The following is a 15,168-nucleotide window of genomic DNA, read 5'->3' on the forward strand; positions in this document are numbered from 1 at the left end:
TGGACATTTGGGCTCTTTCCATACTTTGGCTATTGTTGATAGTGCTGCTATAAACATGGGCGTGCATGTGTCCCTTCGAAACAGCACACCTGTATCCCTTGGATAAATGTCTAATAGTGCAATTGCTGGGTCGTAGGGTAGTTCTATTTTTAGTTTTTTGAGGAACCTCCATACTATTCTCCAGAGTGGCTGCACCAGCTTGCATTGCTACTGACAATGCAAAAGAGATCCTCGCCGACATCTGTTGTTGCCTGACTTTTTAATGTTAGCCATTCTGACAGGTGTAAGGTGGTATCTCATGTGGTTTTGATTTGTATTTCCCTGATGCTCAAGGATGTTGAGCATTTTTTCATATGTCGGTTGGCCATCTGGATGTCTTCCTTGGAGAAGTGTCTATTCATATCTTTTGCCCATTTCTCACTAGATTATTTGTTTTTTGGGTGTTGAGTTTGATAAGTTCTTTGTAGATTTTGGATACTAACTCTATATCTGATATGTCATCTGCAAATATCTTCTCCCATTCTGTCGGTTGCCTTTTAGTTTTGCGGATTGTTTCCTTCACTGTGCAGAAGCTTTTTATTTTGATGAGGTCCCAGTAGTTCATTTTTGCTTTTGTTTCCCTTGCCTCCAGAGACGTGCTGTGTAAGAAGTTGCTGCGGCCAAGATCAAAGAAGTCTTTGCCTGCTTTCTCCTTGAGAATTTTGATGGCTTCCTTTAGATTTAGGTCTAAATCTAGATTAGGTCTTAGATTTAGGTCTTTCATCTCTTTTGAGTTTATTTTTGTGTATGGTGTAAGAAAGTGGTCTGGGTTCATTCTTCTGCATGTCACTGTCCAGTTTTCCCAGCACCACTTGCTGAAAAGACTGTCTTTATTCCATTGGATATTCTTTCCTGCTTTGTCAAAGATTAGTTGCCCATACGTTTGTGAGTCCATTTCTGGGTTCTCTATTCTATTCCATTGATCTGAGTGTCTGTTCTTGTGCCAGTACCATACTGTCTTCATGATTATAGCTTTGTAGTATAGCTTGAAGTCTGGGATTGCAATGCCTCCTGCTTTGGTTTTCTTTTTCAAGATTGCTTTGGCTATTTGGAGTCTTTTCTGGTTCCATACAAATTTTACAATTCTTTGTTCTAGCTCTGTGAAGAATGCCGGTATTACTTTGATAGGGATTGCGTTGAATATGTAGATTGCTTTGGGTAGTATCGACATCTTAACAATATTTGTTCTTCCTATCCAGGAGCATGGAATCTTTTTCCATTTCTTTGTGTCTTCTTCAATTTCTTTCATAAGCTTTCTATAGTTTTCAGTGTGTAGATTTTTCACCTCTTTGGTTAGATTTATTCCTAGGTATTTTATGGTTTTTGGTGCAACTGTAAACGGGATCGATTCCTTGATTTCTCTTTCTGTTGTTGCTTCATTGTTGGTATATAGGAATGCAACTGATTTCTGTGCATTGATTTTATATCCTGCAACTTTGCTGAATTCATGAATCAATTCTAGCAGTTTTTTGGTGTAATCTTTTGGGTTTTCCATATAGAGTACCATGTCATCTGCAAAGAGTGAAAGTTTGACTTCCTCCTGGCCGATGTGGATGCCTTTTATTTCTTTGTGTTGTCTGATTGCAGAGGCTAAGACTTCTAATACTATATTGAATAACAGTGGTGAGAGTGGACATCCCTTTCTTGTTCCTGACCTTAGGGGGAAAGCTCTCAGTTTTTCCCCATTGAGGATGATATTAGCATTGGGTCGTTCATATATGGCTTTTATGATCTCGAGGTATGCTCCTTCTATCCCTACTTTCTTGAGGGTTTTTATCAAGAAAGGATGCTGTATTTTGTCAAATGCTTTCCCTACATCTATTGAGAGGATCATATGGTTCTTGTCCTTTCTTTTATTGATGTGATGAATCACGTTAATTGTTTTGCGGATATTGAACCAGCCCTGCATCCCAGGTATAAATCCTGAGGGGTATTTTCTCTTAAAGAATGAGGAGTTTTCATACAGAAACCATCACATTAAAAGTGTGTCTTAAAAAGTTCAAATATAGATTTAAGAGTAAAAATGTTAGGATTTTAGAAAGTTCATTAGCATATTTTAATCACAGATATAATCTGTGTACATATGTCAGAAAACCTGCTAATTCTCTTTCCTTGCTCTTTAAAAAAATTTTTTTTAATGTTATTTATTTTTGAGAGAAGGAGAGACAGAATGCAAGCAGGGGACAGAGAGAGGAAGACACAGAATCCAAAGCAGGCTCCAGGCTCCAAGCTGTCAGCACAGAGCTTGATGTGGGACTCAAACCCATGAACTGTGAGATCATGACCTGAGCCAAAGTCAAATGCTTAACCAACCGAACTACCCAGGCGCCCCTCTCGTTGTTCTTAGTTATAGGCTCATGCCTATCCTCTCAAGTCACTCTAATATCATTCCTGCTATAATAATTTTTAAAAATTTTTATTTATTTTGAGATTGGGGAGGGTGGGGAAGAACAGAGATAGATGGGGAGAGAGAGTTCCAAGCAGGCTCTGCACTGCCAGCACAGAGCCCAATGTGGGGCTCAAACTCACGAACCCATGAGATCACAACCTGAGCTGAAATCAAAAGTCAGACATTTAACCAACTAAGCCACCCAGGCACACTCCTGCTATAATCATTTTTGATCACCATTCCTTGTTTATACCTTTAATCCCTCATATTATTTCATGTTGTTTTTATCATCTCCCAACTAATCAGTACACAACCTTCATAAAAGACAAACTGGCAATACCTTGAACTTCTAGGAATTTATCCAAAGATATGGCATATCTATTAATGTAGCATTGTTTTCAATAGAGAAAAATCAGTAACAATTTAAGTATCCATCAACAGGTGATAGATTAAAATAAATTGTGGTACACAGAAATAATATAGTTATAAAAAGATGGAAGGAATTATATACTGATAACATTCTTTGTATATGGATGAGATACACTGTTAAGTATACAAACATGATGCGTTTTACCATTTGGGTAAAAATGGGAAGTATGTGCATATATAATACCTCTGGAAGAATACTGATATGATACGGATATATTCTGGGAGGGGAACTGTATCTGGAAGATGAGAGGGACAATTTTCAATGTATACCCCTTTTAATTTTTGAACCAGAAATTATTTTTAAAAATAAAATTATTTTAAAATAAAACAAAAATAACCAATAAATATCTATTTACAACCTGTATCTTCAACCTTGGATGAGACACAAGAAAGGAACCTTGAGTCTTATCCTATTTCCACACCTATTCTTCTCAGTAATGGAGGGAATTCAGAATTCTATCAGCAACAAAACATTACCTCCTGCCAAGTATTTTCCCTTATATGCCATGGGGGCAAATGCAGAACAAAGTATACTACAAAACCCCTTTTAAATACTTAAATTAGTACAAAAGCACTCTAGGTTGACTTTAATACTGTAATTACAATGGAGAAACTGCACAGTTAGGTATTCTTTCAACAGTCAAACATTTATTGAACATCTACACTCTTCTGGCATTGAACAGGTAGTAGTTCTTGATCTATGTAATAACATTTACCAAAGGAACTTTTTTTTTTTTTTTTTTTTTTAAGAAAGGCAGACTGCCACGTGCAGCGCCTTACTTGGATGTGTCTGGAGTCTTGAAAGCTTGACTACCCGACATTCTCCTACAAATGGACCTTGAGAGCTTGTTTACAGGTTTTAGCAGGGGAGCGCGGCTACTTGTATACCCTTGACTGAAGAACGATCCTCCTCTATCGGGGAAGATAGTCCTCTTCAGCCAAGTGCGCAGCTTCTGGAAGGATGCACATGAAGTGGTGAGGGAGGAAGGGGACACCTGCCTAGCCAGCCAGATCAGCTGAATTAATCCTGGCGATCAATGGGGTGACAGATGTCGCAGCGATATCACCTTCACATCCAGAAAAGGAACTTTTAAAAATACTGATGCTTGGGTTTCACTTCTAGAAACTGATTCAAATGGCTTGACGTGTGGCCTAGGCACTAATTTCTTTTTAATTTTAGAGAGTGGGAGAAGAGAGCGCACACGGGGTAAGGGCAGTAGAAGAAGGAGAGAGAATCCCAAGTAGGCGCCATGCTCAGCGTAGAGCCTGAGGTGGGGCTCAATCTCTCGATCTTGGGATCATGACCTGAGCCGAAATCAAGAGTTGCGACACTCAACCGACTGAGCTAGCCAGGCGTCCCTGCACTGACAATTTTTAAAGATCCCCAAGTTGAGAGAGTTGAGATGCCCAAGTTGCGAGAGTTGAAGGATAAAAAGGTAGAATAAATGATCTGGAATGAGAGAAGAGTTCAAATTCCTCACAGTTCCTACCATTTTCCAATAATTCCCTGCAAATCTCTAACAATTAGAGTATGTATTTGGGGAAATTCAAATTACCTAAATTCTTTTTGCATTGGATTATAGTGACTGAATAAAATATCTTTCAAAAGAATCTAATACATCTGGGATTTAGTAGTTGCTCAGAAAACGGGTAAAATCCTAACTTCTGATAGAAAAACTGCCTCTGTAGAAGTAATTTCCAATTTCAGCATTGACTTATTTTTTCTGGTTTGCTAGTTGTACTTGAATTCCTACTGGAAAACTAAAAGTAGAACTCTTAATTCTACTGACTCACCCATCACTCACAAATCCACCTACATATATACTAATTTGAGTATAACAACCACACATGGTATGTCAAACATGTTATAATTGATTTTAAGGATCTATGCATGAATTTTTGATGTCTGGACTCAGGGCATCATCACAGTAATAGTATCTAACATTTACTGTGCCACAACAGTGAGTCACTCTGCCAAGTAATTTATAGGCATGATTCCATTTAATCCTCACAAAACTTCAAGTTATTTTTATCCCCATTTCACAGATGACAGATTTAGAGATATAAAGTCACTTGACCAAGGTTATACAACTAACTACTAAATGGCAGTGACAGGATTCAAATCCAGTTCCATCACTCTTAAAAGTCTCTGTTCTTTACCCCAATGCTATATTAATTCTCAGATCCTTTCTTTTCTCTCTCACTCTTTCATTTATGCTTCTGAAAAGTAATAAGGCTTTAGAGTACGTTATCAGAAGTTTCCTTTTCAGGGTCTTTGCCAAAGGCCACAGAAACTTTCCAAGTTGGCCAGGCACCAGAGAAGATTACCCGTTAAGGAGAAATTACTTTGTATAAATAGAAATTATTCCTAGGAGGACACCTTCCACTTCTAATTCCCTTCATTAAAAAAAATAATAAAGTTCTAAGGACTACCCAATTTCTACCAACATATGAGTAATACCCATCTGGTTAAAGAGCCAATAATCTATACCTCCAAAGGTTGTTCCTACTCCCACAGAGACTTTCCTGGCATACTCTTTTGAACATTTGAACACATAATTGTTTATATACTCTACGAGTTCAGGTAATTTTGCAACCAATGTTAGACATGAAGTAGACAGCAAGATCTCACATCAATCTTTATATTCTAGTCAGGAAGAATACTCTATTTTAATGATGTAGTTTTGGTTTATAAAAATAGTTTGTGGCACAAAAACAGACACCCAGATCAATAGAACAGAATAGAGAACCCAGAAATGGACCCACAAACATATGGCCAACTAATCTTTGACAAGGCAGGAAAGAATATCCAAAGCAGGAAAGAATAAAGACAGTCTCTTCAGCAAATGGTGCCGGGAAAACTGGACAGCAATATGCAGAAAAATGAACCACTCTGGAAAACAGTATGGAGGTTCCTCAAAAAATTAAAAATAGAACTACCCTATGACCCAGCAATTGCACTACTATTTATCCAAGGTATATAGGTATGCTGTTTCGAAGGGGCACATGCACCCCAATGTTTATAGCAGTACTATCAACAATAGCCAAAGTATGGAAAGAGCCCAAATGTCCATTGATGGATGAATGGATACAGAAGACGTGGTATACATATACAATGGAGTATTACTTGGCAATCAAAAAGAATGAAATCTTGCCATTTGCAACTATGTGGATGGAACTAGAGGGTATTATGCTAAGCGAAATCAGTCAGAGAAAGACAAGTATCATATGACTTCACTCACATAGAACTTTAAGATATAAAACAGATGAACAGAAGGGAAGGGAAGCAAAAATAATACAAAAACAGGGAGGGGGACAAAACAGAAGAGACTCTTAAATATAAAGAACAAACGAAGGGTTGCTGGAGGGGTTGAGGGAGGGAGGGATGGGCTAAATGGGTAAGGGGCATTAAATAATCTACTCCTGAAATCATTGTTGCACTATGTTAACTAACTTGGATGTAAACTAAAAAATAAATGAATAAATAGTTTGCTTTTTATGCTTTTAAGCCTACCTATTTTATAGTCATTACAGCCTGTATAGGCTCTTTTTAGCTATAATTTTTAAAATAAATTAATTACTTTCTTTCCCCAAGAAGTCATAATGGAAGAATTTTGAAGTAATGAAAATAACTTAAAAAAGCATAACGAGGTTAATTTATACTTTAAAAATGAGGTTTTATTCACCAAAATCTAGTATATGTATTATGCCGGAACTGAGGTGGCGTGATGGGCGATACTGGGATAATTATAAAACTAGTGACACAATCCCTCTGCTGTCAAGAAACTAATGTTAACTACATAAATATCTAACATAAGGTAGAGTTAAATGCCCTAAGAGATATAGCTAAAGGAGGGAATAAAGATTACTTTAAAAAAAAAAAAAAAAAGATTACTTTTAGCTTAGGAAATAAAAAGAGGTTTCAAAGAAAAAGTAACATTTAAGCTATTAAGCTATTAAGTCATTGAAGGACAGACAGAATTTGGACTGATGGAAATAGGGAAGGGTATGGAAGACAACTCCGGCAGAGAGAAGGGCACCAATAAGAACCCAGTATGGTGTCTGCCTGTCATAGTGAGCACTGATAAAAGACAAAATAAAATAGTTAACTGCAACAAGGTGGAAATAAGTAAAACAGTTTTGAAAAACTAAAAGAAACTGATACAACTAAAAGCAGATCATGGAAAAATAATGACATTAGATGCAATATAGTGGGGAATTCATTTCTTTTTCTGTTATTTGTGTGTTGGGGTTGGTCCCAAAAGCCTGATAGAGTTTCAGTGGTTCAGATTAAAGTATTTTAGAAAGATCAATGTGGTGAAAGGTACAAGATGAATTTGATTCCGGAAAAAAAAAACGTTGCTGCAATAATCTGGTTAGAAGATGGGAGTCTAGACTGGCAATGGAATTAAAAAGGAGGGAAACATAGAAAGACTTTTCAAAAAGGCAATCAACAAATCTCAGGAATGTTCAAGATATGGAAAATGACTGATAGTAGAACCCAAGTCAATTCTGAAGTTTTGAACTAACAGAGATGAATTATTAAGTCCAACAATTGGTAAATAAAAATCTACACTGGGAAGTAAATGTCCACAGAATTTTTTTATGTCAGAATAAAGTTTATTTCAAACCAACATAATAAATGTGTAATTTCCTTCCAAGTCTTGTTACCGGAGGAAAGAGTTTGGCAGACACAGAACAAAATGGTACAGTGGGAGACACAAAGGAAATACAATTCCTGCCTAAATCATGTGAATCAAATGTGCTTTTAGACTCTTTGCTATTGTCACAGACTCCATTCAGAAGCTTTATAAACCCTCATTCCAGAAACCAGTGCACATACATATATTCTGCACACAACTGCACTGGCTTCAAGAAGTTCATGTATGAATCCTAAATAAGATCTCTGGGCCTATACTTTGACCATAGCAACCTATTTCTGGCAGAAAGACAAAAAATTTAAAAAGGAAGAAAATTATGAGGAAATACCACATTCTTTTTTCTTTTTTACATGTTTATTTCTTATTAGAGAGAGAGCGTGAGGGGAGAAGAGCAGAGAGAGAGGGAGACACAGAAAGCAAAGCAGGTTCCAGGCTCTGAGCTGTCAGCACAGAGCCTGACACGGAACTAGAACTCATGGACCATGAGATCATGACCTGCACCAAAGTTGAATGCTTAACTGACTGAGCCAGCCACCCAGGTGCCCTGAAGTGATACTACATTCTTAATACTTCCTAAACCTAAATAAGTTTTCCACTTGCTACACACTAAAAGTTTGTTTTCATAACCCAGTTCTGCCTTTATTAATTGTGTGACCTTGGCCAAGTCATTTAATTTCTCTATGCCTGAGTTTCTTCATGTGAGATAGGGTTATAATGCCAATTTTATAGGGGTTGTAATGAGGATTAAAGTAGCCTTCTCCCTTGGTTACTCTCAAATTAGCCTGTTCTATTTTTATCATAGAACTAATCATTTCCTAAAATTAGTTTGTTCTTATATTTGTTAGATCACTCCACCTAATTTGCTACTAATGTGAGATCCAGGAGAGCAAGAACGTTCTCCCTTTGTTCACCAATGTACTCTTGGGGTCCGACACATTAATGAATATCTGTTAACAGTAAAAAATGAGCTAATGTGCATAAAGCACTTAGCTTGGTGCCTCAGGAAATTATTATTATTATTATTACTATTATTATTATCATCATCACCACTGGGCTGAAGCTAATAAAGAGAAGCCTCCTTCCTGAATTCTGATAAGGTTTCCAGTAAAGGGAAATGGAATACTGTGGTACAAGTATGAGAGTAGACATATAGATAGATCAAACAGAACTGAGAGTCCAGAAATAAACTCTAACACTTACAGTCCATAGATTTTCAACAAAGGACCAAGACAATTCACTGGGGGAAAAACAGTCTTGACAATAAATGGTGTTAGGACAATTAGATATTCATATATCAATGAATCTGAACCCCTCCCTTACAACTACACACATAAGTAAATCACAGAGGATCATAAACCTAAATGTAAGAGCAAAAAACCTGCTAGGTCAATCCAGGGCACAGCTGGGATGGTCCATTTCAAGTGGCACCCACAGCCAAGGAGGGCTCAACTTGAAGGTGGAAGGCCCTCACCTACTTTGTAGCACTCCCTGGCGTGGGAGTGAGTATGCTGAACATCTGGAAGTCAAATCATGGAGAGCACTCGAGGCCTGAGTTCCATGCCTACCCCCATCTCTTCATCAGGTCTAAGCCCTTTCCCTGGGGAGATGTTAATCATATTCTACTCCATAATGCTCATGCAAAACTACTGCCAACCAGCTATGAGGATGAATAGAGAGAACCTGGATCACTACCCAGTGGGGACCACATTACTGGTTTGGACCATGACTCTGCACATGGACCAGAAAAGTACATGGTAACTTAAGCTCACCTTCCTTCTTTGTATCAGTGATGACCGATATATAGATCTTCCATCCCTTTGCTTATGGCAGGATAGCTTAAATAGATTGGTCCATGAGGAGGAAAAACCCCACCATATACAGTTTTTACGTTATGGCTGTGTACTGATTAAAGTTTAAATTTCATTTCTAGTAATTGTAAGCTTTGTGACCATTAGCAAATCCATCTCTGCCTAAATCTCAAGTGTAAGGTTTGAAAAACAGTAACAAGTAGGCACAAAAATACTTCATAAATGTTAGTTACTGCAGAAATGTTGTTCACAGCTAAGCCACATGGTATACGGATTATACTTTCTTTCTTGCGTGACTTCTTATTTTTTCCAGAATGATTGTCTTTTATTTTGTTTGCTTATTTTTTTTAATGAAATTATCATTGTTTCATAAGAGCTTTTTATAAGCAAAAAATATTAGTGGACATTTCACAAACGAGGAAACACAAATAGCCCATAAATATTATGAAAGGGTTCCCAATTTTGTTCATGGAGACATGAAGTTTTATTATGTTTATTTTTTAGGGACATGAAATTTTAAATCAGAGTTAGGTATAATTTCACACCCATTATGTTGACAAAATACAAAGCCAGACAACACTAGGTGTTGGAGAGGATCTAAATCAGATGGAATCGCCGGTGGAAGTATAAATGGGAAAACTATTTGGAAAACAGTGAGTCACCACCTGGTAAAATTGAACAAGTACCCTTCACTCTAGTAGTTTCACTTCACAAGGAAACATCTGCACAGAGGTATTAAGATACATGTAAAAAGATGTTCATAGAAGCATTTCCATAAAGCCAAAGAATAACAAGCAAACTAAGTCTATCACCAGAGGAATATATAAATTGAGATATATTCAGATAACTCAATATGGCACAGCAGTGGGAATGGATATGCTAGAATTATATACAGTAACATGGATGAATTTCAGAAATACATTTAGAGGAAGAAATAAGCATAGAATAAATGCAGTCCATTAATAACAAAGTTCAAGAACAGGCAAAACTAATTATCTTTTTTATGGATATATGCATAGGTGACAAAACTATTAAGAAAAGCAAGAGAATGATAAACATACAATTCAAGATTGTGGGGAGTAGAGGTGCTTTTGGGGAGAGGCAAACAGGCTTTTAAAAGCTAACAATGTTCAATTTCATAAGCCAGGTGGTAGATACATGGGCATTTATTTTATTCTTCTCTGAACTGCACACACATATTTTAAACCCTTCTGAATGTATATTTCACTATTAACTTTTATTAATGAAAAAAAGCCTTTGAGAAATCTGTAAAACTTCTCTTAATATAATAATGTTAAATAATCTATTAGATCCATTTTTTCTTTGCAAATTTCCGTTCTTGGCACCTACCATTCTCTTCCAAATAGGACTGTTTGCTCTCTGGATATGATGAATTGCTGTCATTTCACCATCATCCTGGGAATCCCTTTTGCCTTTTCCCTGTGCTGAATCCCTGATTCCCATATCCCATGTTTTTCGTGATGCATTCTCTTATTTTGATGGAACACATCCTCTGTTAGCTTCTTGAGAAAGGGAGATAAATTTTGAAACTCTGCATGCCAGAAAATGCTATTATCCCATTTTCATACTTGACTAACAGTTTTCCTAGGTATAGAAATTTTATGTCAGGGACTGTTTCCATCAATGGTAATTAGGAATGTTGATAGAGCAAACTTCAGAAGTGTTGACTAAAATTGTACGTATGTGTGTTCTAGGAATAAACCTAATCAAAGATGTAAAAGATCTGTCTGCATGCTGAAAATTATAGAAAGCTTATCAAGGAAAATGAAGAAGACAAAAAAAAAAAATGAAAAAAATTCCAAGCTCATGGATAGGAAGAATATTGTTAAAATATCAATACTACCCAAAGCAATCTACAACTTCAATGCAATCCCAATCAAAATTGCACCAGTATTCTTCTTGAAGCTAGAACAAACAATCCTAAAATTTGTATGGAACCACCAAAGACCCCGAATAGCCAAAGTAATATTGAAGAAGAAAACCAAAGCGGGAGGCATCACAATCCCAGACTTTAGCCTCTATCAGAAAGCTGTAATCATTAAGACAGTATGGTACTGGCACAAAAAAAGACACATAGACCAATGGAGTAGAATAGAGAACCCAGAATTGGACCAAAAAATGTATGGCCAACTAATCTTTGACAAAGCAGGAAAGAGCATCCAATGGAAAAAAGGTGGTCTCTTTAGCAAATGGTTCTCGGAGAACTGGACAGCAACATGCAGAAGAATGAAACTAGACCACTTTCTTACACCATTCACAAAAATAAACTCAAAATGGATAAATGACCTGAATGTGAGACAGGAAACCATCAAAACCGTAGAGGAGAAAGCAGGAAAAACCTCTTTGACCTCAGCTGCAGCAATTTCTTGCTTAACACATCTACAAAGGCAAAGGAACTAAAAGCAAAAATGAACTATTGAGACCTCATCAAAATTAAAAACTTCTGCACTGCAAAGGAAACAATCAACAGAACTAAAAGGCAACCAACGGAATGGGAAAAGATATGTGCAAATGACATATCAGATAAAGGGTTAGTATCCAAAATCTATAAAGAATTCACCAAACTTAACACCTGGAAAACAAATAATCCAGTGAAGGAATGGGCAGAAGACATGAATAAACACTTTTCCAAAGAAGACATCCAGATGGCCAACAGACACATGAAAAGATGCTCAATGTCACCATCATCAGGGAAATACAAATCAAAGCCACACTGAGATACCACCTCACACAGGTCAGAGTGGCTAAAATGAACAAATCAGGAAACTACAGATGCTGGCGAGGATGTGGAGAAACGGGAACCCTCTTGCACTGTTGGTGGGAATGCAAACTGGTGTAGCCACTCTGGAAAACACTGTGGAGGTTCCTCAAAAAATTAAAAATAGATCTACCCTATGACCCAGCAATAGCACTGCTAGGAATTTACCCAAGGAATACAGGAGTGCTGATGCATTAGGGGCACTTGTACCCCAGTGTTTATAGCAGCACTTTCAACAATAGCCAAATTATGGAAAGAGCCTAAATGTCCACCAACTGATGAATGGATAAAGAAGAGGTGGTTTATATATACAATGGAATACTACTTGGCAGTGAGAAAGAATGAAATCATGCCATTTGTGGCAATGTGGATGGAACTGGAAGGTATTATACTGAGTGAGACAGATATCTTATGTTTTCACTCATATGTAGATCTTGAGAAACTTAACAGAACTCCATGGGGGAAGGGAAAGGGAAAAAATAGTTACAGAGAGGGAAGGCTCTGTAACTTGAGGCAAACCACAAGAGACTCTTAAATACAGAGAACAAACTGAGGGTGGATGGGAGTGGGGAAAATAGGAGATGGCATTGAGGGCACTTGTTGGGATGAGCACTGGGTGTTGTATGTAAGCCAATTTGACAATAAATTATATTAAATATAATAATACATAAAAAATACAATTAATTAATTAGTTAATTAAAATGTGTTTTTTTTTAAATGTTTAGTTTTGAGAGAGAGGCCGACTGCAAGTGGGGGAGGGGCAGAGAGAGCAGGAGACACAGAATTGGAAGCAGGCTCCAGGCTGAGCTGTCGGCACAGAGCCTAACATGGGGTTCAAACTCACTAACTGTGAGATCATGACCTGAGCTGAAGTCGGATGCTTAACTCACTGAGCCACCCAGGCGCCCCTGGGTAGTATAGGCATTTTAACACTATTTTGTTCTTCTAATTTATGAGCATGGAATGTTTTTTCCATTTCTTTGTGTCATCTTCAATTTCTCTCATAAGTGTTCTACAGTTTCTAGAGTACAGATCTTTTACCACTTTGGTTACGTTTATTCCTAGGTATCTTACGGTTTTTGGTGCAACCGCAAATGGGATTGATTCCTTGATTTTATTCTGCTGCTTCATTACTGGAGTATAGATACACAAAAGATTTCTGTACACTGATTTTGTATCCTGTGACTTTGCTGAATTCATCCATCAGTTGTAGCAATTTTTTGGTGGAGTATTTTCTACATAGAGTATCATGTCATCTGCAAAATAGTGAAAGTGTGACTTCTTCCTTGCCAATTTGGGTGCCTTTTATTTTTTTGTTGCCTGATTTCAGAGACTAGGACTTCCAGTACTATGTTAAATAACAATGGTGAGCCTGGACATCCCTTGTCTTGTTCCTGACCATAGAGGAAAAGGTCTCAGTTTTTCCCCATTGAGGATATTAGCTGTGGGTCTTTTTAAATGGCCTCTATGATGAGGTATGCTCTCTAAACCTACTTTGTTGACAGTTTTTATCAGGAATGGACATATTCTGTCAAATACTTTTTCACATAGTTCTTACCCTTTTTGTTAATGTGGTGTATCACATTGATTGATTTGCAAATACTGAACCACCCTTGTAGCCCAGGAATAAATTCCAGATGATCATGGTGAGTAATTCTTTTAACATACTGTTGGATTAGATTTGCCAGTTATCTTGTTGGGAATTTTTGCATCCATGTTCATCAGGGATACTAGCCTGTGATTCTTCTTTTTAGTGGTTTTGGAATCAAAATAATGTTGGCCTTGTAGAATGAGTTTGGAGGTTTTCTATTTCTATTTTTAGGAACAGTTTGAGAAGAATAGGTATTAGTCTTCAAATGTTTGGTAGAATTCCCCTAGGAAGCCATAAAAGACCCCGAATAGCCAAAGCAATCTTGAAAAAGAGAAGCAAAGCAAGGAGGCATCACAATCCTGGACTTCAAGCTGTAATCATCAGGACGGCATGGTACTGGCACAAAAACAGACACACAGATCAACGGGACAGAATAGAAAACCCAGAAATGGACCCACAACCATATGATTAATCTTCAACAAAACAGGAAAGACTATCCAATGGAAAAAAGACAGTCTCTTCAACTAATGGTGCTGTGAAAACTGGACAGCAACATGCAGAAGAATGAAACTGGACCACTTTCTTACACCATACACAAAAATAAATGAAAAAATGGATGAAAGGCCTAAATGTGAGACAGGAAACCAGCAAAATCCTAGAAGAAAACACAAGCAGAAACCTCTCTGACATCGGCATAGCAACTTCTTACTAGATATTTCTCCTAAGGCAAGGCAAAGAAAAACAAAAATGAACTATTGGGACTTCATCAAGATAAAAAGCTTCTGCACAGAGAAAATAAAAAACTAAAAGGCAACCAATGGAATGGGAGAAAAGATTTGTAAATGATGTATCTGATAAAGAGTTAGTATCCAAAATCTATAAAGAACTTATCAGACTCAATACCCAAAAAACAAAAAACGCAGTTAAGAAATGGCCAGAAGACATGAATAGACATTTTTCCAAAGAAGACATACAGATGGCTAACAGACACATGTAAAAGATGCTCAACATCACTCATCATCACAGAAATACAAATCAAAACTACAATGAGATATCACCTCACACCTGTCAGAATGGCTAAAATTAACAACACAGAAAACAAAAGATACTGGCAAGGATGCAAAGAAGGGGGAACCCACTTACACTGTTGGTGGGAATGTAAACTGGTGCAGCCACTCTGGAAAACAGTATGGAGGTTCCTCAAATAGTTAAAAATAAAACTACCTTATGACCCAGCAATTGCACTACTAGGTATTTGCCCAAAGGATGCAAAAATACTGAAGGGGCACATGCACCCTGATGTTTACAGCAGCATTATCAACAACAGCCAAATTATGGAATGAGCCCGAATGTCCACTGACCGATGAATGGATAAAGATGTGTACACACACACACACACACACACACACAATGGAATATTACTCAGCCATCAAAAAGAATGAAATCTTACCATTTGTAACACTGTGGATAGA

The 15,168-nt window shown here is 37.2% G+C and overlaps 1 protein-coding gene across 4 annotated transcripts in view; it reads right to left on the minus strand.

Moving 5' to 3' along the window:
• PPME1 (protein phosphatase methylesterase 1) overlaps positions 1 to 15,168 on the minus strand; it is an 88,796-nt gene that overhangs the window by 55,472 nt on the left and 18,156 nt on the right. The window contains exon 1 of one of the 4 annotated variants that reach the window (XM_045484065.1): positions 3,638 to 3,693. The exons of the other annotated variants lie outside the window; for them this stretch is intronic. Coding sequence (XP_045340021.1) covers positions 3,638 to 3,678 — 41 coding nt within the window. The 5' untranslated portion in view covers positions 3,679 to 3,693. Of the gene's footprint in view, positions 1 to 3,637; positions 3,694 to 15,168 lie in introns of those variants that run through there. 4 annotated transcript variants of the gene reach the window in all.

The sequence above is a fragment of the Leopardus geoffroyi genome, chromosome D1, assembly GCF_018350155.1.
Source record: "Leopardus geoffroyi isolate Oge1 chromosome D1, O.geoffroyi_Oge1_pat1.0, whole genome shotgun sequence".
In the NCBI taxonomy this organism is placed as follows: Eukaryota; Metazoa; Chordata; class Mammalia; order Carnivora; family Felidae; genus Leopardus; species Leopardus geoffroyi.